Raw genomic sequence first — 21,785 nt, 5'->3', positions numbered from 1 at the left:
GAGCCGTAGTGGAGTGAGATATTATTCCGCCGCTGGATATGTCAAAACATTGCTCTCAAACTATGCATTTTTGACGGAAGTTTAGTGTTTAGAAGTTAATTAAATACTATAAAATAATATAATACAGTAAAATTGGATTCTGTACGTTGAAACAGTGCGCTTCGGAGCTGTTGGGACTACTTTTAAAGGCGGACGAATATAAACCGATGACGTATGCAACCGCTGTATATATGAGGGTTGGTTTGTGCCACTGCAGTAAGCACTTCAGCGGAAGACGAAGGAAGACGTCGCGTCGAAGCAAACAAAGCAATTTTTCTGCGTTACTAATCGTAAGTACTTTTATTATTATTATTATTTGTATTATTATTATTATGATTATGATTATTTCAATATATCGTCTATCATGTTGTCAACTACAGTGAGTGTTCTTAGTGGCTTGTTTGGTTCTGTTTTTGTTGATTACAATCGTAGGAGCCAACGTTTATAACGCTATCTGGCTCAAATGTACGTTAAATCACGACCGAAATGAAGTACTTCAGCTATATTATGTTCCGGCTTTCACCGTCGGTCCGATCGTCGTCGATTTTTGTTGCTAATGTCAACGACAGCAGTGACTCAACATTTCCAGTATCGTCCACTAGCGGGGAACATTATCCGAACAAAAGGAAGGTCAATATCATCTCAAAATGGCGCTCGGGCCGAAATGGCTGCTGATATGCTCATAGTTCAGACCTTCATATTGAAATATTTGAAAAAGTATTGGAAGCTGTGTCCCCCTTTCTTTTTCTTTTTTTTTTTTTTTCTTGTTTTACCATTCATCTAAATGTAACGTTTTTATTCATGTCATCACAACGTTTCATATATCAGTAGACCGTTTTTAATCGTGGGTTTGTTAGGATATTAAATTGTGCTATGGTTGTTTTTGTAGTACTTTTAATCAAATTTCTAATTTGATCTACCTCCAGTTTGCATAGGTGCAAACATGCAGATCTTTGTCAAGACCCTCACTGGCAAGACCATCACTCTTGAGGTGGAGCCCAGCGACACCATTGAGAACGTGAAGGCCAAGATCCAGGACAAGGAGGGCATCCCCCCTGACCAGCAGAGGCTGATCTTCGCTGGCAAGCAGCTGGAAGACGGCCGCACCCTCTCCGACTACAATATCCAGAAAGAGTCCACCCTCCACCTTGTCCTGCGTTTGAGAGGAGGCATGCAGATCTTTGTCAAGACCCTCACTGGCAAGACCATCACCCTGGAGGTTGAGCCTAGTGACACTATTGAGAACGTGAAGGCCAAGATCCAGGACAAGGAGGGCATCCCCCCTGACCAGCAGAGGCTGATCTTCGCTGGCAAGCAGCTGGAAGACGGCCGCACCCTCTCTGACTACAACATCCAGAAAGAGTCCACCCTCCACCTTGTCCTGCGTTTGAGAGGAGGCATGCAGATCTTCGTGAAGACCCTCACTGGCAAGACCATCACCCTGGAGGTTGAGCCTAGTGACACTATTGAGAACGTGAAGGCCAAGATCCAGGACAAGGAGGGCATCCCCCCTGACCAGCAGAGGCTGATCTTCGCTGGCAAGCAGCTGGAAGACGGCCGCACCCTCTCCGACTACAACATCCAGAAGGAGTCCACCCTCCACCTTGTCCTGCGTCTCAGGGGAGGCATGCAGATCTTCGTGAAGACCCTCACTGGCAAGACCATCACCCTGGAGGTTGAGCCTAGTGACACTATTGAGAACGTGAAGGCCAAGATCCAGGACAAGGAGGGCATCCCCCCTGACCAGCAGAGGCTGATCTTCGCTGGCAAGCAGCTGGAAGACGGCCGCACCCTCTCCGACTACAACATCCAGAAGGAGTCCACCCTCCACCTTGTCCTGCGTCTCAGGGGAGGCATGCAGATCTTCGTGAAGACCCTCACTGGCAAGACCATCACCCTGGAGGTTGAGCCTAGTGACACTATTGAGAACGTGAAGGCCAAGATCCAGGACAAGGAGGGCATCCCCCCTGACCAGCAGAGGCTGATCTTCGCTGGCAAGCAGCTGGAAGACGGCCGCACCCTCTCTGACTATAACATCCAGAAAGAGTCCACCCTCCACCTTGTCCTGCGTCTCAGGGGAGGCATGCAGATCTTTGTCAAAACCCTCACTGGCAAGACCATCACTCTTGAGGTGGAGCCCAGCGACACCATTGAGAACGTGAAGGCCAAGATCCAGGACAAGGAGGGCATCCCCCCTGACCAGCAGAGGCTGATCTTTGCTGGCAAGCAGCTGGAAGACGGCCGCACCCTCTCCGACTACAACATCCAGAAGGAGTCCACCCTCCACCTTGTCCTGCGTTTGAGAGGAGGCATGCAGATCTTTGTCAAGACCCTCACTGGCAAGACCATCACCCTGGAGGTTGAGCCTAGTGACACTATTGAGAACGTGAAGGCCAAGATCCAGGACAAGGAGGGCATCCCCCCTGACCAGCAGAGGCTGATCTTTGCTGGCAAGCAGCTGGAAGACGGCCGCACCCTCTCTGACTATAACATCCAGAAAGAGTCCACCCTCCACCTTGTCCTGCGTCTCAGGGGAGGCATGCAGATCTTCGTGAAGACCCTCACTGGCAAGACCATCACCCTGGAAGTGGAGCCCAGTGACACTATTGAGAACGTGAAGGCCAAGATCCAGGACAAGGAGGGCATCCCCCCTGACCAGCAGAGGCTGATCTTCGCTGGCAAGCAGCTGGAAGACGGCCGCACCCTCTCTGACTACAACATCCAGAAAGAGTCCACCCTCCACCTTGTCCTGCGTCTCAGGGGAGGCCAATAAAATTATGATTCCATGTTCTTCACTATTTCCTTCGAGTCAGTGTTCTGTATGACATGGTCTACATGCCATCTTACAAGTTGTTACACAAGGTTTTAGCCTTTTAATGACCAAAATGTTGCATATCACTAAATAAACGTTTGAACTTCACTTTTTGTTGTCCATTGTTTTTGTAAATCCACTCTAGATCTTTTTGTAACAGTGAAACAGAATTTTTCAACATGGGTTTTTCTGAATTATCAGTATATTGTGCAGCAGTTCTTATACACTTGTTAATATGGAATAATGGCAATAATATACTGCCAAATGACAAATTAGGCACATTTTGTATTTTAATGTAGGTCAAGGTGACTATAAAGTTTTCAAAACTTAAGAAAATATATTTTTTATTAAAGGGCTTTCCTGTCTGTACTTGTCCTATTAAAGGACCTTAGTAGTAAGATGTATGCAAGAAGCACAATGTACAGAAAGGCAATAAAACTAATTAAATTAAAAGCTTACTACTTGGAAGTTTCCATGTTTATTAGTATAACATTCACCTTATACAACAGACTAGGGATGTTGTATATGTGGAACCTACTAATGGACACATAAACGCCATGACAGGCTCCTCATCAGTAACAAATGATGAATTGAATCCATTACGGCAATAAGATCAATTGGAGCCTTTTGTATACCATTAGGTCAGGGACTCATTCGTTTGGGTCAAAACGCTGAGTCATCCCAGCGATGGTGTGCTGGCCTGCTCAGCTGTAGGTCTACTGAAGACTTGGGAAAACAGTGAATGGGTTTGTAGAAGTGATCAGCTGTTTGCAGAACACTTGGGCTGAAGGATTTTTATACATGAACATGTGGCGCCATCTACTGTTAATAAAAGAAAAGTTGACTTACATTGAGTAAAGATAAGTTACACGTGAGCTGGATATCTGGTACAAGAGTGGGCGAAGGTGCTGTACAGGTACAATACTGTGTGCCAACAACATCAAAGGTTTGGTCTATGTAAGACGGGAACCGTTTTCAGCATATGGAAATATAAATACAGGCTTTATTTTGCAGTTATTTGTGAGCTTGTGTGTTGCAGGGGGTGAAAATGGTATATTTTTGCTTCCATGGAGGGATAAATTATACAGCATATTGGTATCATATTTCCATAGAGACATGTAGAGCGTCTCATGTCCTGGTGGCCGGTAGAAAGGAGGCCAAAGTCTGTGACCATGCTGAGACTTGGTCGATTCAGGGCAATAAAAAGACCAAACAAAACAGAAGGACATCGGTGAGAACCAGTGGCAGGAAAGTCATACATAGAATTTGTTTTCTTTTTCTAATGAGCAGTGCATTAAATGAATGAGGTGAGAGATAATGTGTGATTACCTGTGTGTATATGATAACAATTTAGAAAAAACACAACCTGTTTTATAAGCTAATATTGCGACTCAAACTAATTGAGGGAAGTAAGCAGATTTACTTCCTGTACTTTTTAACCGTACAGACCGAGGTTTTACCTGAAAGCTTAAAAATTGCAGTATTTTGTTAAAGAACAAAGATCAGAGGTTCTCAACCTTTTGTGACCGCTTACATATAAAATCTTTGTTATGATTCATTTTTCTGTGAGTAATCTGTTTCACCCAAAAGGATATTTCCCCTCTAAACCTCTCAGTTGGTTTCATTTAAATAACTGTTTGTCGCCCTGAATGGTAAAATGATCCAACATTTCACAAAAAAAAAAAAAAAAAAGAAGAATTAAGGTTTAAAGTAAAGGCTTTATCATCTTTCTTACTCCATGAATCATCTCATAACGCCTGTCTTTTATCTTGTGACCATATGGAGGGGTTAATCCCAGGGGGTTGCGAACCCCAAACCGCTCGTGCTTTTCCTGAAGTGTGGATTATGGATTTGCAACAAGGAGTGTGCTGTGGTGTTTACCACCTAATCCAAAAATAAACTGGCTCAACACTATTATCTGCATAATCGGGTGTCAGCTGTTCATCCTGCTGAAGATGTTTATCTCATAACACTGCTGACGTCACAATCTGCCCTCAGCTTCATGTATGAAGATCAAGAGAACAAACTCGTCATACTGCTGCTCTATTGTGAAAGGAAACTGTATTACATCATGAAGACGTATAATCTGAGACCAAAACAAGTATCGGGGACAGTTCCTGTTTTACCAGTTTCACTCAAACATGTGTTTTTAACAATGACAGACAGAACTGGTTGAACCAATACTCTATGAAACAGAAAGATCGCATTGTTTTGTCTAACAGCCTTCCCTGGTTTTGTGTATCTTGTTTCAGTATAATGTTGCATTTCTACAGGCTTCCTGGTTGAAACAGCAGGAGGAAGGAGAGGGTAGCCCGCTGTCACAACAGCTGCCAGTATCTTAATGTAAACTCTTCATTATATACAGTAGAGACTTTAAAAAAAATAAAAAAAAACTATCGTTCACACGTCTCTCTCGTGTTATGAGTGTCTTAACTATATCACATGTTTGGTGTGTCAGTTATGAGTCATGCAATTAATACAATTGTTTGTCTTTGTACATAAAATGTGAAATGTTTAGTTTCCCTGGGGAACGATTCAGTCCGTGTAACAAATAGGCTAAATCTAGTTTTAATGAGATATTTGTATTACTGCTGGTCCATTTACAGTCCATATTTAGTTTTTAACCAGCTTCATTACATTTCCTATTGTTTTTCTCCACTAACAGTCAAACTATTCCATCATTTGCCTGTTATAGTACTACTCGTGTGCTTCCACGTGTATAACAGATCTGAAAGGTGGCGCATTTCAAAGTCAACTAAACTCAACGTTTTAACTATAAACTCGAACTCGGGTCTATTTTCATTCGCGGATGAATATGACTCGATGACGCGTCTCCAGTATAAATAGCTGCGTCCCTCTGCTGGCCAACATAGTGAACGGGAGGCGACTCGACTGACAGCACGACCCACACGTCCAGATAAACTGTAAGTACAACCTTCCGTTTTAATCATGTTTATACACATATTTTTAGTTAAACATTGGCAGTCGTCAAAAACCTTTTAGGACGTCAGTAAATTTTAACCGTTGCAGGTGTAATTGACGTTTTAGCAGCCAGCTAACAGCTTCGTCAAGAATGACTGACGAACTGGAGCTCAGCTGGCAACCAGAAATAACTATTCTTTAACGAATAATGTGGTTTGAGTACGAGTAACATGCCGGGTTTCCTTGTCCGTTGTCGGGTGGAAAAATGCTCGGAAAGACATTCGCTAACGTTAACTGATAACAACACACTTTCTGTCTGTATCGTCCATTAGAGTAACGAAGCTGAAAAGGAAAACTGAAGGCAAACAACAATAGCTTATTTTAAAATGGCGCTGGTGCTCGAACCACCGGCCTCCTACTAGTGTGTTCCTGTCACACAGGGATTTATCCCCCTTCATCGTTCATTGTAGGTTACTAAATAATGACCTGAATAATGACGTGTATAATATGGGTAAAATGCAGTTTATCAATTGGTGTAAATATATCTTTGTTGTGGACTTTATTACATTAAAGTATATAACTAACGTTGATGACTTGTTTTCCCCAGTGCAAACATGCAGATCTTCGTGAAGACCCTCACTGGCAAGACCATCACTCTTGAGGTGGAGCCCAGCGACACCATTGAGAACGTGAAGGCCAAGATCCAGGACAAGGAGGGCATCCCCCCTGACCAGCAGAGGCTGATCTTTGCCGGAAAACAGCTGGAAGACGGCCGCACCCTCTCCGACTACAATATCCAGAAGGAGTCCACCCTCCACCTTGTCCTGCGCCTCAGGGGAGGCATGCAGATCTTCGTGAAGACCCTCACTGGCAAGACCATCACCCTGGAAGTGGAGCCCAGTGACACTATTGAGAACGTGAAGGCCAAGATCCAGGACAAGGAGGGCATCCCCCCTGACCAGCAGAGGCTGATCTTCGCTGGCAAGCAGCTGGAAGACGGCCGCACCCTCTCTGACTACAACATCCAGAAGGAGTCCACCCTCCACCTTGTCCTGCGTTTGAGAGGAGGCATGCAGATCTTTGTCAAGACCCTCACTGGCAAGACCATCACTCTTGAGGTGGAGCCCAGCGACACCATTGAGAACGTGAAGGCCAAGATCCAGGACAAGGAGGGCATCCCCCCTGACCAGCAGAGGCTGATCTTTGCCGGAAAACAGCTGGAAGACGGCCGCACCCTCTCCGACTACAACATCCAGAAGGAGTCCACCCTCCACCTTGTCCTGCGTCTCAGGGGAGGCCAATAAATGATTCCATGATTTTATTTGCTTTACATGACAGCATAACTCAATAAAAGATGAGAGATTAAATTATAAGAAGTTTTTCACTTTCTTTTTCTACCCCAGACTCGTTTAGAATAAGAACAGCTACTATTATGGGATCAGATCAATTCTGTAATCTTTCAGTGTGTTTTGCAAGTTACAAAAAGTTTTTCATTTTGAATAGTTGCAAGAAGTGAAGTTACCTGGATTACTTTCAAAACGAGAAGCATGAACTAATGTAACAAGACCTGTAATGATGTACGGTGTTGTTCTTATGAACGAGTATCAGATCTCATCCTGGCAGGAAGAAAAGCTCGTGCTTCATTGTCCCATTGAACGTCGCAGGTTTGACTTCAGCTGCCTGAACTCTGAATCCTGAGTGAAAAGCTCTATAGCATGAAATCATCGAGTCTCTGAAGGGGATTGAAAGTATCACATGAAACCACTAGATGTCACTGGCCTACCAGTAGTTCTGTCCCCACTGACTGCATCACTTTCTACCAACAGCCTCACCCAGCAAAGAGAAGCCTTTTCTAGAGGTCAGGCAGAAATAATGGATGAACATGTCACAGAAAAGTGATTAGTGTTCATCTGGATGATTAGACCGACACAGTCAACCCATGTTGCTGCAGTAATAAATGACATGTTGTCGAGGCCAAGTTCAGACTTCCAGCCAGCATCCACTTTTTGTAACATCCAGATAGATTTTTATAAAGTCTGAACATAAAAAAAACCCAACAACATGAAATGTGATCTTTGCCATCTTTTCAGGTGCGTCAGAAGTGACTTACAACGCGACACACGTCATTTTTAAAGAGACCGAGTGAGCAGAATCTATGCTACAGATAGCAGAGCCATGGAGAGATATATATGTCTATGAGCAAAGCACTATCAGAAAGTATAGATTTCGTTACCACAACAACCCACATCTGGACCATAGGACCAATGGTCTGAACATCTGGACACACAGAATCCGAACTGTGAACTTGTGAATAACAGTGTGGACAGTCTGTCCTAAAGATCAGATTTGAGAAAAAAAAATCTGTTTTCCCCAGAGTCAGAACAAAAGGAGGGAAAATACTTGCTGAGTGGGGATAAAAAATAAAAAGTGTAATGTGATTATTAGTAGGGCCCGAGCACCGATGGTGCGAAAGCCCTATTGTTCTTCAAGGAATTATTTTTCTGCATTATTATTATTCTCTGTAAACAACTGCATTTTTGGAGGCTTTATCACATTCAAAAACTTATGAAAGTTGGTACATGCGTCTCTCCCGGCAAAAAATGTAATTCAGTGGAGTCGTGAGTGGCCGTGGCCAAATGGCTTACAAACGCTCCCTAAACAGATGCCCCAGCGGCTACTTTTACCTACATGCACACAACTCGGTGGACATGTGTATCACACTGAGATGTACAAAAAAATTCCAAAACACCATTACATCAACTCAACAGGAAGCCCGTCATTTTTAATTTTGTCACCATTTTTGGCGATTCCTACAAATTTTGTCGAACCAACTTGAAATTTAGTCTGCATGTTTGGAATTAAAAGTTATCAAAATAATTTGTTTTCTTTGGCCAAAAAGTCACCCAAAAATGACTTTTGGGTGACTTTTTGCTATAGTACGACTTTTTTTTTTTCTTCAAAATTGGACGACATGTATGATTTAAAAAGCAAAAGACAAAGGAGGGTCCTTGAACCCTAAATATTCTTGTTGAGAGGCAACAGTGCCAACCACTGCACCACCAACCTTCCCAGGAAATGATCTTCATTGTGACAAATCTGGCCTCCAGAAACTTTCTCACCAACTGTGGTCGCACATTTGCTCAATGTACCTGACTCTTGTGTAATACAGTGGAAAAATACCATGATAGGGAACATGGGGGTACCAACTGGACATTATAACACTTTATGACAGTGACTACAATATACAATATTACAGGATATTTTTTTGTATTATACAGTTATATATATATTAAAACTGTATATTTGTTGATATTATATTTTGACAGTTGTGTTGGCTTTGTAGTATGTTTCTTTTCTCACTCTGTGTGTGTGTGTGTGTGTGTGTGTGTGTGTGTGTGTGTGTGTGTGTGTGTGTGTGTGTGTGTGTGTGCATCGTTGTGTATAGGAAAGAACGCAAATCTGTGGAATAGCATAGAAGCCATCACATGTGAAACAGAGGCACTAAACATGTTCATTTTTGGGTAAAATAATCAAAGGCGGCAGATATGTTGGCGGGTGATACATTCAAAGGCAGTGTGCGGTTTGAGACAATACTACCATGTCGAAATTCAAGTACTATCCAAATCAGTGTCCTAGCATGTAAGAGTATTATAGATGTGTACTAAGGGAAGTATGATATTTGGAACACAGCCAGTCAAGTTTTTAAAAGTTTCTGCCCCTCCAGACTAAAACACAACATCGGAGTTTTTAGGGGTTGAAAAATGCTGTAGTAGTGTGGATGACGTATAAATGTAGCAAAAGATTTGTGTTTCAAACTGAAAACATATTAGTAGGCTACCATGGATGTTTCTAAAGGGGACCAACGCATTCGCCCTTAGCCCCGCCCACCTCCTGTGCACGGCCCTGCTTGTAGCCTCCAACAACAATGTTTTGTTGCACTATGAAAAGTAATTGCAGAAATATTATTTTTAGAGCAGAACGTGCTCCAGACATTTTACAGCAACATTGGCCAAAGTATACAGTCACTAAACTCAACGTGGATTCACAGATACCCTGAACACAGGAGTGACTTATCAACAGGCTCCAAAACTGATGTCAGTGAAAATGAATTAGAAATGCAACCAAGCAGTGACATTAACATTTCATCTGGATGTCTTGCAGTGGTCTTTTGCAAGGATCGAGGTTGGTGTCCTGCAGCCCCCTGTCTCAGTGGGTTTGCCCGCTGCCTGACAAGTGAAGCAGCTGTATATATCAGCTGGGAGCCTCGAGCCGCTGTTTCACTCGGCTTCACCGCGCGGGGAGGAATGGCCGGCTGGGGGGGCTTTTTCATTTCTCTCCTCAACTACAAGACAGAGAAATATGTCATCGCAGAAAACAGGAAAATCGGAATATTATTTCGACTCTATCAGCTGGCCGTGCTGGGATACATAATCGGGTGAGGCCACTGCATGCCTCGAATAATGAATTAGAAAGTGATTCACCAAGTTAAAAATAGTTGAACTTGTCGAAAGTTTTTTTTTACTTTGCTGGTGATGTTAAAGTGGCAGCGTGTTTTTTGGAGTGCTGTGTTTGAGAGCTTGAATATTGTTCGTGAATTCATGAATGTCTGTCCCATCTGTCACTGTGTGATGTCACGTATTTGGTAAGACAAATGACGTAACGAAGCAGCAGACTGGGACGGTGTGGTGAGGGTTTGATCTGCTCTGACCCCACTTGTCTGTAAAAGTTAAGACAAACTGTGAGATGACAACTTTTGTATCTGAATTGTGTCTGTTGCAGTGTGGTTATAAAATCCTATTTGACATGGCATGGACTTCAAATGCTCATAGATACTGTGTGTACTGCCAGGCTCACTTACCCCAATGCACGTGTGAGTGCAGGTTCCAGTGTGGTTGCATAATATTTATAGTTACATGCATGAATGTGGTCTAGGACATTAACATCCTCTTGTCTGTCACATGCTGGTGATCAGCAAGGGATCACAAATAAACCCTTGTTGCACCGCAGCCGAGTGCATCGCCCCAAAATGTCAGAAAATGTTGTAAATACTAATTTAGCATCAGCCTCTAAAAAACATAATGGATTCCTATGATGGATGTCTCAGGTGGGTGTTTGTGGTGAAGAAAGGGTACCAGGAGAAAGAAGAGGCCATCCAGACCTCTGTCATCACCAAGCTTAAAGGTGTCACTCTGACCAACACCTCTGAGACAGGGCCTTACCTGTGGAGTGCTGAGGATTACGTCATACCCCCGAACGTGAGTCTATCTATCTATCTATCTATCTATCTATCTATCTATCTATCTATCTATCTATCTATCTATCTATCTATCTATCTATCTATCTATCTATCTATCTATCTATCTATCTGTCTGTCTGTCTATATCCATCCATGCATCCATCTATCTATCTAATCTATTAGCGGCAGCATCAGTCTCAACAGCTTAAACAGTATTGGACTTCTCAGGGAGTGTAATCTGTTTAACCTTTTGCTTCTCCGCTTGATTGTGTTTTGCAGGGCGAGCAGGTCTTCTTCATTGTAACAAATTACATAGAGACCCCCAATCAGCGTCTGGGCTTCTGTGCTGAGGTTGGTATACAGAGGAAGAGGAATCGCATCACTTTTTTATTTTTTTTTATTTTTTTATGTACTGTTTTCATCCTAAAACTACAGCGTTGCTTGCACCTCTCACAGAGTTTTAAAGTGCCAGACGGGCGATGTCAGAGTGATGATGACTGTGTCGAGGGTGACAGCGTCACAGCTGGTCACGGTGAGGGACGCTCATCGCACTGCAGCCTTGTGAAAACAATTGTAACTCAAAATGTGAACAGTTGTGAGGATTTTCCCTCAGTTATGGGTTTACATATTCACCTATAGCTTGAGATATTTCATGTTCTCTGCAATCTACATGGTCTTCTGTGTGATAAAATAATATGTGTACCGTATTTTGCAAGTGTAAACAAACTTTAAACAATATTTCTCGCATGGAGCACACGTCACGGCTCCTGCTTTAAACCTTAAATGGTTTTGGGAAAAGTTTCCTTTCAGGGCTTCCTGCCAGAGAGGGTTGGGGAAACAAAAACATAAAAAGAGTTTGGATCTCTTTTAGAAAAGGCTGGACAAACATCTCTTATGTGCCTTAAACTTATTGCCATCCCAAAGTTATTGCAGTTAAATTGCTAATTTATAGTTTTGTTTCATCACTTCTGTATTGTATCATATTTTCCAGTATGTGTTATGTTGTAATAAATCCTCTCCCCTCATCCGCCCCACAATCTCTGCTCTCTCTCTCTCTCTCTGTTAGGAATCAAAACGGGTTTGTGTTTAAACAGCACTGGGACCTGTGAGATTCATGCTTGGTGTCCTGTTGAATACAGCAGGAGACCCACGTGAGAAATCCCTCTTCCCTTGCAGAACTACATTGACACTCACTCTGATCCCTCACATGGACCAAAATATTTAACAGCTTCTATTTATTACTAATGCAGCCCGTCGGCTCTGTTTGTTTTTGTTTTTTCATGTGGCTGCCTGTCCCTCTCATTTCCAGAGAGCCCTTACTGAGCAAAGGAGAAAACTTCACCATCTACATTAAGAACTTCATCAGGTTCCCAAAGTTTGAATTCTCCAAGTAAGTAGCTGTAAGTGGCTGTTGATTGCTGGCGTGCTGTTGGTTTCAAAGCATCACGGCATAGTGAGTCGGGGGATGTACATGTTCCAGTGGCTGCTTTTAATAGCTTTAGGGTGCAGATAGCCTTCTATTTATACCAGCCTTTGCATTGCACTCGGTGAGACAGTGAAACAGTCATCTGAGACGTCCTTGACAGCAGGCCTTGCCCTGGACAGGTGTCAGATCAGACGGGGGCTAGCACAGGGAGCCGCTGCCTTGTCTGGTCCCCCGTTCAAGTCCTGCAGGAAAGCAGAGAGATGCCGCAAGCCACGGCTAATTCATCAGTCAGGATCTAATTCTAATTACACAAACATCTCTCTTATGTTTCCTCTCTAATCTTGATATGCTTCATGGGGATTGACAGGCAATGCAATCCCGTTTGATGGGGGCCACTCTAAATGGCTGGCAACACTACACGCGGTGGAGTGTGACCCATCCTGTTCCACTCGTTGCTTGGAGCCAGAGGGTGTAATGTTGTGGTTTGATTGACGTACACACGCTGGAAATGCTGCCATCGGAGTGTGTGGTGAGGAAAAGTGTAAGTGTGTGTAAAGACAGGGAAACTCTGAGGAGAGTTTTACAGTGATGGATATGTATGTGTGTGAGTGTCAAGGTTCAGATTCAGCCAAGATTAAGGGCCACATGCTGTCTGAGTCTGAGACCACGTCAATATTTGATGTCATATTTTCATCACCTGGAAAGAATCAGAAAATCTGAGAATTTAGAAAAATTTAAACACAAAAAGTAATGAAACTAAAAGTTATTGTAATGTAGTTTATAGATGAAGAAAAATATTAGATTCCGCTTTATTTCTTGATCACCAAACTGAATCAGATCAGTGCCATTAATCACGTTCACTCCTTTTTACTTAAAGGTCAGATTACCTTGAGTTGTATCCTTCCACTAAAGCAGCGTTGAGACGAAACTCAGGTGGATTTGATCGACTCATCAGATTCTCGTTCAAGTAAACCAACCCTCAGTCAGTGTTCTAGATTAGAAAGATGGCTGGGCCTCGAGTTTCCAGCTGAACATTGCTGACGTAGCAGCATTGTGACGGTGGGAAACATGGCATCAGAAAGTGAAAGTGTCACAAGTCAGATTGTTATTCTTTGGAGGGACTTTCTCGGCGTCAAATCACGGCTAGACTGAAGGTTTCTAAGGCGGCAGTGCATGACGCTCTGAAACAACACCATCAGATGATTAATATATCAAACTTTGTTCACAGAGAAAGAAAAGCAGCTTCATCAGATACATAATTTATTGAATCGAGAACGCAAAACTCTAGTCAGCAAAAGTCCTATCAAAACAAAGTTGTCTAGTCGTGGTCTCAGAGGACGAGCAGCATCTCTAAACCACTTCTCAGGAGGAGAAACAAGACCAGACACTCAGTGAGCCAAGACATATCAGCGTTTTACTGATGAATCCAAGTTAGAGATTTGTGTCAGTTACAGCAGGATGTATGTGAGGAGATGAACAGGAGAGAGAATGAGTGTAGGAGTGTTTGCTTCCTCTGGAGTACAGAATCAACTCCACCCTGACCAAAGAGAAGGAGCATAGCGTTTCTCAGAGACATGCTCCACCCTCTGGTCTGCATCTTTGTGGAGAAGGATTCAGACTGCAGCAGGATATTGAGCCTGAGCACATTTCCTCAAAGCTTTGAAGAACTAGTTGGACTTTCCTTCTCGGTTCACCTGACTTCAAACACACTGAACATTTATTCCTGACATGAAGAAGCTCTTTGGAACATTGTGATGTCATGCAGAGAGAACACGAGTCATCGGGTTTTGCGCAAAGGTTTTTGAAGTGATCTTGACATGATGACTTTTTTTTATTTCATTTTTAAACAAATTGCAACATAGAAGTATCTTCACTATAGTGGCTTAACTGGGTATCTAGACTAATTCTACACAGAAGTGATGGTATTATGCTCTCACGTAAGGGATTATTGAAGGTATTGTTAGAGCTTTATACGGCTCAGCAGTAACAGTGTCTAAAGATGAAATGGTGACTCAGAGCCAGACGTCTCTTTTTCGCTTCTGCAACAACAGAAAACCTCATAACTCTATAAATTGCTCTTCAGATTAGAATGAAGGATAAACTCAACAATGCATAATGTTCAATGTGAAATCAAGATTAGTTTCTGAAAATGTATTTCACACGCATCTTTCCCTCATAGGTCCAACGTTTTTGAAACCTCTGATGAGAGTTACCTGAAGAATTGCTCCTACGACAGTGAGAGCCATCCTTACTGTCCCATCTTCCGCCTCAGAGATCTGGTGGGCAGGACTGGACATGACTTCCAGGACATGGCTGTCAAGGTACAAGGTGTCATCATGTGCCAGTTAGGACTGTGTGTCTGGTGGTGATTTCAGCTCCTGACTTCATGCAGACATTTGATAAGAAGCCTTAACAGATGATCAAATTGAGCCTTTGTGGAAATCTGCTTGTGACTGCAATATTAAGTGTAGAAAAAAAAACATGCTGTATTTTAATGCATTTAATGTTATTGACAAGGATGAGCCGGTTTCATGGTGTCCAGAACAAAATCATGCAGAAGGATCTCATCATTACTGTTTGACGGTACCGTAGGTTTTCTAACTACGACAGTTTCTCGTTCTAACTTCATACTTGCCATTAATATCCAACAATCAACACGTTGTGAAATCAAAGCAGTTGATTGATTTACAGGTAGATAATCTGCTTGCATCAAAAAGCTAATTTGTTTCTGCGTTTCACAATCTTTTAAAAAAAAAAAAAAAGATAATTGGTCAAATGCAGTAATATTAAACGTTAAACTACAATAAACTGTATCTTTAAAACAAACAAAAATGTATTAAATGGTGAACTTTTCCTGAGCTTTCACATCTTGTGGCCTTCATCAGTAGATGTAATTTATCTGTTACCATGGAGATGAATAGCTTTTAATCATGTATGTAAAAGTATGTAATTTTTGTAAAGACAAGTGGTTGTATAAAGAAATAAAGTAAAAACAATATTTTTATGGTTTCGTTAACTTAAACCCAAACTAAACAGATTGCTCCTGCAGATGAAGACCACAAGATGTTGCTGAGAGCTCTGGAAGAGGACGTGGACTTTATGGAAGGAACTTTTTGCTGAAAAGTCACGATCGAACCTTCAAGCTACACAGTTAACTCCATGCAGTTCCTAAAACACACCCGTTTACCAATCGTTAGCAACACAGGTGTTTCCCGATCATATATGCTTGATTGACAGCTCCCTCACAGTATGGTTACTTTTGTTTTATCTCCAATATAAAACTTTTGATATTGTATGATGACGAGCAAATTTAAAGGTGTAAAAACTACAATGAACGGTGGCTGAATTCCATTTAGCTGTTTCCGTTTCTGGGGCCTGTGTTGTACAATCTGCCCCACACTCCTGGTTTAATGGCACACCTGAGTAAATAGACCCATCATTGATTATTATACAAACACTGGTGTTTTAATCATCTTAAAATTATCACCACAATCTGTTTAATTCTATGTTTTAGATACACGGAAAACATCTTGCATGCTTTTATTTCCTAATGTGTAGATCACTTCAACAGCCTCCTGACATTCATAAATCCCAAAACAATTCACCGAACTATCGAGACTACTAAGAACACGAAAGAGAAAACAATCATATTACTCCAGTTTTAATGATTTCACACTGGTTATAACCTCAAATCTTATGATGTGGTCCCAAACTATATCTGTGAATTACTCATTCTTTACTGACCTCCAGGCAGTCTGGGGCCCTCAGCCAGGAACCTGTTGGCTGTCCCCATGTTAAGGACAGAGCTCTTGCTGTCAGGGCCCTTCAGCTATGGAATTACCAGCCTGATAAACACATCAGTTTTTTCTCTTTGATTTCATGTGTTGTGTCTTAAATGAGTGAATTTGTGTGTAAAAGATTTGTTGTGTTTATGACCGGATTTTCTAAAGTTCCCTTTAATGTAAATGCTGCACAGACAGACTTCTTATTCACCAAGTGACTGTTTGTGTCCATCAGGGCGGATCAGTTGGGATCCTTATCGAGTGGAACTGTGACCTGGATAAAGACTCCTCTCTGTGCAATCCTCAGTACAGCTTCACCCGTTTGGACATGAACTTGAACAACTCCATCACGTCAGGATACAACTTCAGGTGACTCCTGTCAGACGTCTAACAGGGAATAAATCTGTGAGCCTCCACTTTGTGGAAAACCTCTTTTATCTTCCCCCTCTAGGTATGCCAGGTACTACAAGGATCACAATGGTGAAACCTATCGCACGTTGTATAAAGTGTATGGAATTCGCTTCGATATAATGATCAACGGACAGGTACAGCAGTGATATTAGCAGTGTTCTTCTGAGGAGAGTGCATGACTGCGGTAACAGACGCGTCGTGAATGTCTGGTTATTGTTTTTCAGGCCGGGAAATTCAATATCATCCCCACAATTATTGCCATCGGCTCAGGTGTTGCTCTGCTGGGTATAGTGAGTAATTTATGAAAATGTTCTGTTCATGTGTCAGTGGATGATTAGTGTGTAATTATAGAAACACCTTCAATTTGAAAACTGTCATATTACAGTGCCACTAGAGGGTGATATATGATCACCAGTAACAAAAGTAATGATTCTCTGCTGCCTGTAATAGCTGTGTTTCTCTTTCAGGGGGCCTTTGCATGTGACATGATTCTGCTCTACATGATGAACACGAGCTCCTTCTACCGAGATAAGAAGTTTGAAATCATCAACTTCAAGTAGGACTCACTGGAACTGTTCTATAAGTCGTTGTCTGAATCCTGCTCATCACATCTCCCGTTACTGTGTGCTCCAGGAAAGACCGGACCCAACCCAAGGACGGGAAAGCAGGACACCGGGAGAGGAGATCCAGGAAACCGGCTGCAGAGAAAGGAGCCGCCAACTCCATCAAACAGCCCGAGGACACTGAACTCGCTGTGGAATCTTCTCCCTCCGCGGAGAACCCGTTGGCTGTCGGGAAACGGGGTCCCACGATTCCACGCAACACGGGACAGCGATACTCTGGCGCTCTCTCCCCACAGGGTGCCGAGCCGAAGCATCACATCACTTTCTCCCCACACATTTAGGTCTGCAGGCAGAGCAACACAAATCACCTGCAGTTGGCCTAAATGTGACGTAGCAATGAGGTGGAACCCAAAACTGACGTCCCCCTTTTTCACCTGCTGGCTCGACGACCACCGGCGTGGTCACTAGCACGAGTGATGCTTCCCTGACTGAAGGTGTTGGTGGGGGAGATTTAAAGGTACTGCACTGTGCACGAGGGCCAAGACACTGAAGGACAAAGGAGGGTGGCTGGGTTTAGGATTCAAAGGAGGGATGTGGGAGATTATAACAGGTCCATTGATAATCCTATTCAATTAGCAGAGGGACAAAAACTATAACAAATAAATAGTAAAAGAACTGCCAAATATTTCCTGAATTTTATGTTCTTGCAGCTTTTTTGGCTGTTGATCAGACTATATAAGCACTATTTCCAATTTGAGTGACACATGATGGGCCTTAGTTTATATTTTTGCTCTTTTATCGCAACAAAAATGATAATATTCACTGAAAATGAAAACAAATATAGCCTTTTTTTTTTTTATCATGCCAAATCTTCACCATGGACCTCCAATGTAAATTTTAGGTAAACAATGTAAAGATAAATAAAATGTGAATTGAAGCACTTTAAGTCATTAGTCTGGAAAAAAAAAAATCCATGTCAGTGCCACATGAGAAATGTTTTTTTTTTAAAAGCATGGGTGTTTAAGAAAACTGCACTTGGAAGCAACATACGTGTGAATGGTCTTAAGAGTTGGGTACTTGTGTAGCTGAGAGGCGTTTGAGTGCAGTGCAGCGCGTGTTTCCTGCTGTATGTTGTTAGTTGTGCTTGTTGTGACTTTGACACACCGTGATTCACTGTTGAAGCTGAGGTCTGCGGTCTGTCGCGTGCTGCGAGTCCACTGTGCTGCTCATGAACTGGTCGACTGTAAATGAACGGACGCTGATGTGGAGAGACTCCCTCTCCTGTTTGCTGTTGCTATTTATTGAATGTTCTTCATTGTATTTGTCATCATGACACTGACAAACAATCTGATTGTGTCCACAAACAATTTGTACAGAGGCAATAATTCCAATCAGTCATCTCATTTGTTAAAATCAAAGTTTAGTACAGTACATCAAACGTGATGAATGACCTTATTAGGATGTAATCTGTTAATCTACAAGATACGTTACAATGAGTGAGGCTCTTATCATGGACCCAGCGGGAGTTACAGGTTAAAGGAGTTCACGGCCACCGGAAGAAAAAGAGGCCGGTTAATTCTGCGTACAGTAATTATGGACACATCCATCAATAAATCAACAGTTCACAATGGAAAAAAATCTAAAGTCTTTCACTAATGACGTATCTACAAACAGCAGGGCAGACGATGTTAATGGTTTACGAAGCATGAGATAGAAATATTTCAGGGTTATTTGTGTTCGATTATTTTAGTACACGTGCACCATTCCGTACAAGAAGGTCCAGAAGAGGACGTAAGTGAAAAGGCCTCCGACGAGGCCTCCGGTGAAGAGCAGCCGCCGTGATTTGAAGCATTTGTTCCACCGCCGTCCGGCCTTCAGGATGAGCAGCAGCGAGAGCAGAAACGAGGAGAGGAGGTAGAAAATGAAGCCGTACAGTCCAGTCAGCCCGAGGATGCCGGCTGTCGCTCCGGACAGAGCGGACACGGAGGTGCGGCAGTAGTCCAGCACGGCGGCGTTGCCCCTCACAGCCACTTCGCTGATGAACTGCGGCCCCTCGCGCTTCGCTCCAACTCCCGCCATCGTGGCTCCGGTCGGCTCCCACAGGAAGGTGCTGCTGGAGCAGAAGGGATGCGGACACGTTTACAATGTAGGTTAAGTTACAGCGACTGAAATCCTCGACATTCTTCTGTACTTTCACGTTATGTCACTGAGACACAAATACTGTACTTGTTTTTTTTCTGCCCATACAGGTAACAGATACTTTGCAGCTTAAAATATTATGTAGTCTTTAAATTAGAACATCTTCAGAGAATATAAGCAAACCGACCAATTTTGTATAACCCCAATATTTTGCTAATTAATTTTTTTTTAAATTATGACACAAAAAAACACACCAGTTAAATAACACAAGCACAAAAGGTACCTCGTGCACAATTATGAGCACTTTTCAGTAATATTTAGTTCCAACAACGACAGACTCAAAGTTTCTTGTAGCTTCTTTCACCTGCTTGCTGGTAGTTTCTACAACTCTACTGTTAACGTGTGTTCTGGCGTTTTTACATTTGGAGGAGCCCGTTTTGCAGCTTTAATGTCTCCATTAGTTTTCAATGGAATTTAGTTCAGGACTCGCTGCTTGCCAGTTTAAAACTCCTTCTTTTCCTTCTCAACCCTTCTTTTGTGCATCTGGACGTGTGCTTTAGGCTGTTGTCCAGCTCAAATCTGGTTTTCTGACTCTGATTAACACAATTCGCTCTACAACACCTCGATAATCTTCAGATTTAATTATTCCTTTGATACATTAAGTACCTCCAGTACCAGAGGGAGCAAAACAGCATAAAAGACCCTCTGCCATGTTTTACTGTATGTAGGGAGTTTTATTCGTTATGCGGTTCATCACCTGGAAACAAACTGATCTTGTCTTTTTGTGCCTCCTTTCAGTATCTATCCTCCTGGGCCTTTGCCCATGAAGCCCTACTAAGCATATTGTATGAGCTTAAACCACCAGTCCAGACTGCTTCCCCTAAAGCCCTTTTAATGTCTTGTATGGTGCTTTTCCAACAACCCCCACAGACTTCTCATTAAGTTTCTTCTTGCTGCCAAATCCTGGGAGACTGTCGACTGTTTTGAGATTGTGAAACCATCTTAACACCATTACAAACGGCTGAAACAGGTATTTCAGGATGCGTCATCTTTGAAACGTTTTTTTTTTTCTTCTTGATAACAGTATTTCTGATTATTCAGATGAATATATTCTGAATTACGTCCTTCAAATTCAGGCGTGCCGTTAACTGTCCGGGACTGAACAACCTACGATGAGATCACAACAAACGCTGCATTATTATGGCTGAAACTTCATCACCATCTCCCCCTTGAAAATATAAAACTATTGGTCATAATAATATTGTATATATAACACTGACATATCGACCAAGTTGATTCTAAAATGTGCATATTGGTGATCACGTGTCCGTGTTTTACTTTGAAAGATTGTGAATATCGGACTTCCGTTCGGAGCAGAAAAAAAAGAAAAGATAATTTAAAGTGTTTACAAATGTGCAGTATGTAGGTCAAAGGTTAACTTTCAACAAACGGACTCTGGAAAGAACAAGATTTACAGAAACAAAAACAAAAAAAGCTCTGGATGCATAAAAGCGTCGGTGTTATAGAGCAGAAAGAGACACAGTCAACGGAGCCCGGGGTTCCTCCTACACGGAGCCCGGGGTTCCCCAGGGTTCCCCAGGGTTCCTCCTCCACGGACCACAGCCCGACCATCAGCGGCCTCTGTCAACGCTGGTGCTAACACGCTAGCTGTCGGTTGACGGTAACCGATGTCGGGCTCTTACCGGAGATGAACTCTCGTCGGCTCCTTGCAGCGCGATGACAGAAGCACGATGTGCAAGAGTGACTTAATAAACTGGGATATTAACGGAGTTTTATTTATTTTTTTAAAGGTATGTCAGCTGGTATGACACAAGAACAAGAAGTTCATTCTCGTTCGGGTGTCACTCCGAGACCAAAGTCAGCCATGCTTCTTCCGCGGTGGATTATGGGAACTGGACAGTCATCAACCGGGAGGGCGACGTGCGACGTTCAGGGAACACTACGGAGTAGGACATTTTAAATTTACAGCAGGGAAATGCACCTCAAACTTTGTCACTCTCTTTAAGCACTATAAGGCAACATGCACGTCAATCTGGTCTCATCAAACGCCTGACAGATGTTTTAGTCGCTGTCACGTTACTGCTGCAATTAATTTATTATGATTTATTTATTTATATTAACATACACAAAGGTCAGTTTCTGTGTTGTTTATAATGCTTTAAATCGAATAGAATTGTTTATAAATACACACACTGAAATGTAATATGGTTTATTATGTTTTATGACCTCGATGTTGCCAAATGCTAAAGTAAAATTACAGATTAGAAATGAAAGAAAACAACAACAACAAAAAAAAAATCTTCCAATAAGTGGCTTTGCATTAAACTGTTTAAATTTAGGCCTAGTAGTAAAACATATTTTGTTCCTGAAGTCAAAAGTTCACAAACATTTTGCCTCTTAAGCTTTTTTCTCTAACTAATAACTTAGTTGGGAG

The 21,785-nt window shown here is 42.4% G+C and overlaps 3 protein-coding genes across 5 annotated transcripts; 2 read left to right on the top strand and 1 right to left on the bottom strand.

Moving 5' to 3' along the window:
* Positions 1-222: 222 nt before the first annotated feature.
* On the top strand, positions 223-7,140 carry ubb (ubiquitin B). The gene is given in 3 exon segments (XM_069146952.1): positions 223-329; positions 966-2,826; positions 6,381-7,140. Coding segments are annotated over 2 exon segments (2,541 nt in total). The 5' UTR covers positions 223-329; positions 966-982; the 3' UTR covers positions 7,078-7,140.
* Positions 7,141-10,006: 2,866 nt separating this feature from the next.
* p2rx5 (purinergic receptor P2X, ligand-gated ion channel, 5) lies at positions 10,007-18,471 on the top strand. Of its 2 annotated transcripts, none has more exons than XR_011178138.1 (12): positions 10,007-10,208; positions 10,878-11,028; positions 11,289-11,360; positions 11,466-11,541; positions 12,076-12,160; positions 12,319-12,399; positions 14,615-14,756; positions 16,453-16,586; positions 16,669-16,762; positions 16,853-16,913; positions 17,096-17,184; positions 17,262-17,350. XR_011178138.1 is itself a non-coding variant. In XM_069146949.1 (12 exons), exons 1-12 carry the CDS (start codon positions 10,078-10,080, stop codon positions 17,530-17,532), a joined length of 1,392 nt encoding a protein of 463 aa, XP_069003050.1. In that variant the 5' UTR covers positions 10,014-10,077; the 3' UTR covers positions 17,533-18,471. The 2 variants fall into 2 exon arrangements, 1 of the variants encoding a protein (XP_069003050.1); XM_069146949.1 differs by having other exon boundaries at positions 10,014-10,208; positions 16,853-16,918; positions 17,262-18,471.
* Positions 18,471-21,247, bottom strand: emc6 (ER membrane protein complex subunit 6). Of its 2 annotated transcripts, none has more exons than XM_069146951.1 (2): positions 21,034-21,247; positions 18,471-19,304 (listed from the first exon to the last, which is right to left on the bottom strand). In XM_069146951.1, the coding sequence occupies exon 2, from the start codon at positions 19,268-19,270 to the stop codon at positions 18,938-18,940; it is 333 nt and encodes a 110-aa protein (XP_069003052.1). In that variant the 5' UTR covers positions 19,271-19,304; positions 21,034-21,247; the 3' UTR covers positions 18,471-18,937. The 2 variants fall into 2 exon arrangements, with proteins under 2 accessions (XP_069003052.1, XP_069003051.1); XM_069146950.1 differs by having other exon boundaries at positions 18,471-19,301.
* Positions 21,248-21,785: the final 538 nt, after the last annotated feature.

The sequence above is a fragment of the Embiotoca jacksoni genome, unplaced genomic scaffold (genome assembly GCF_022577435.1).
Source record: "Embiotoca jacksoni isolate LCO1_2020_lvr unplaced genomic scaffold, fEmbJac1.0.p SCAF_13, whole genome shotgun sequence".
Taxonomy (NCBI): Eukaryota; Metazoa; Chordata; class Actinopteri; family Embiotocidae; genus Embiotoca; species Embiotoca jacksoni.
Note: the sequence above shows the minus strand (reverse complement) of the source record. Positions and strands in the feature narration are given on the sequence as shown.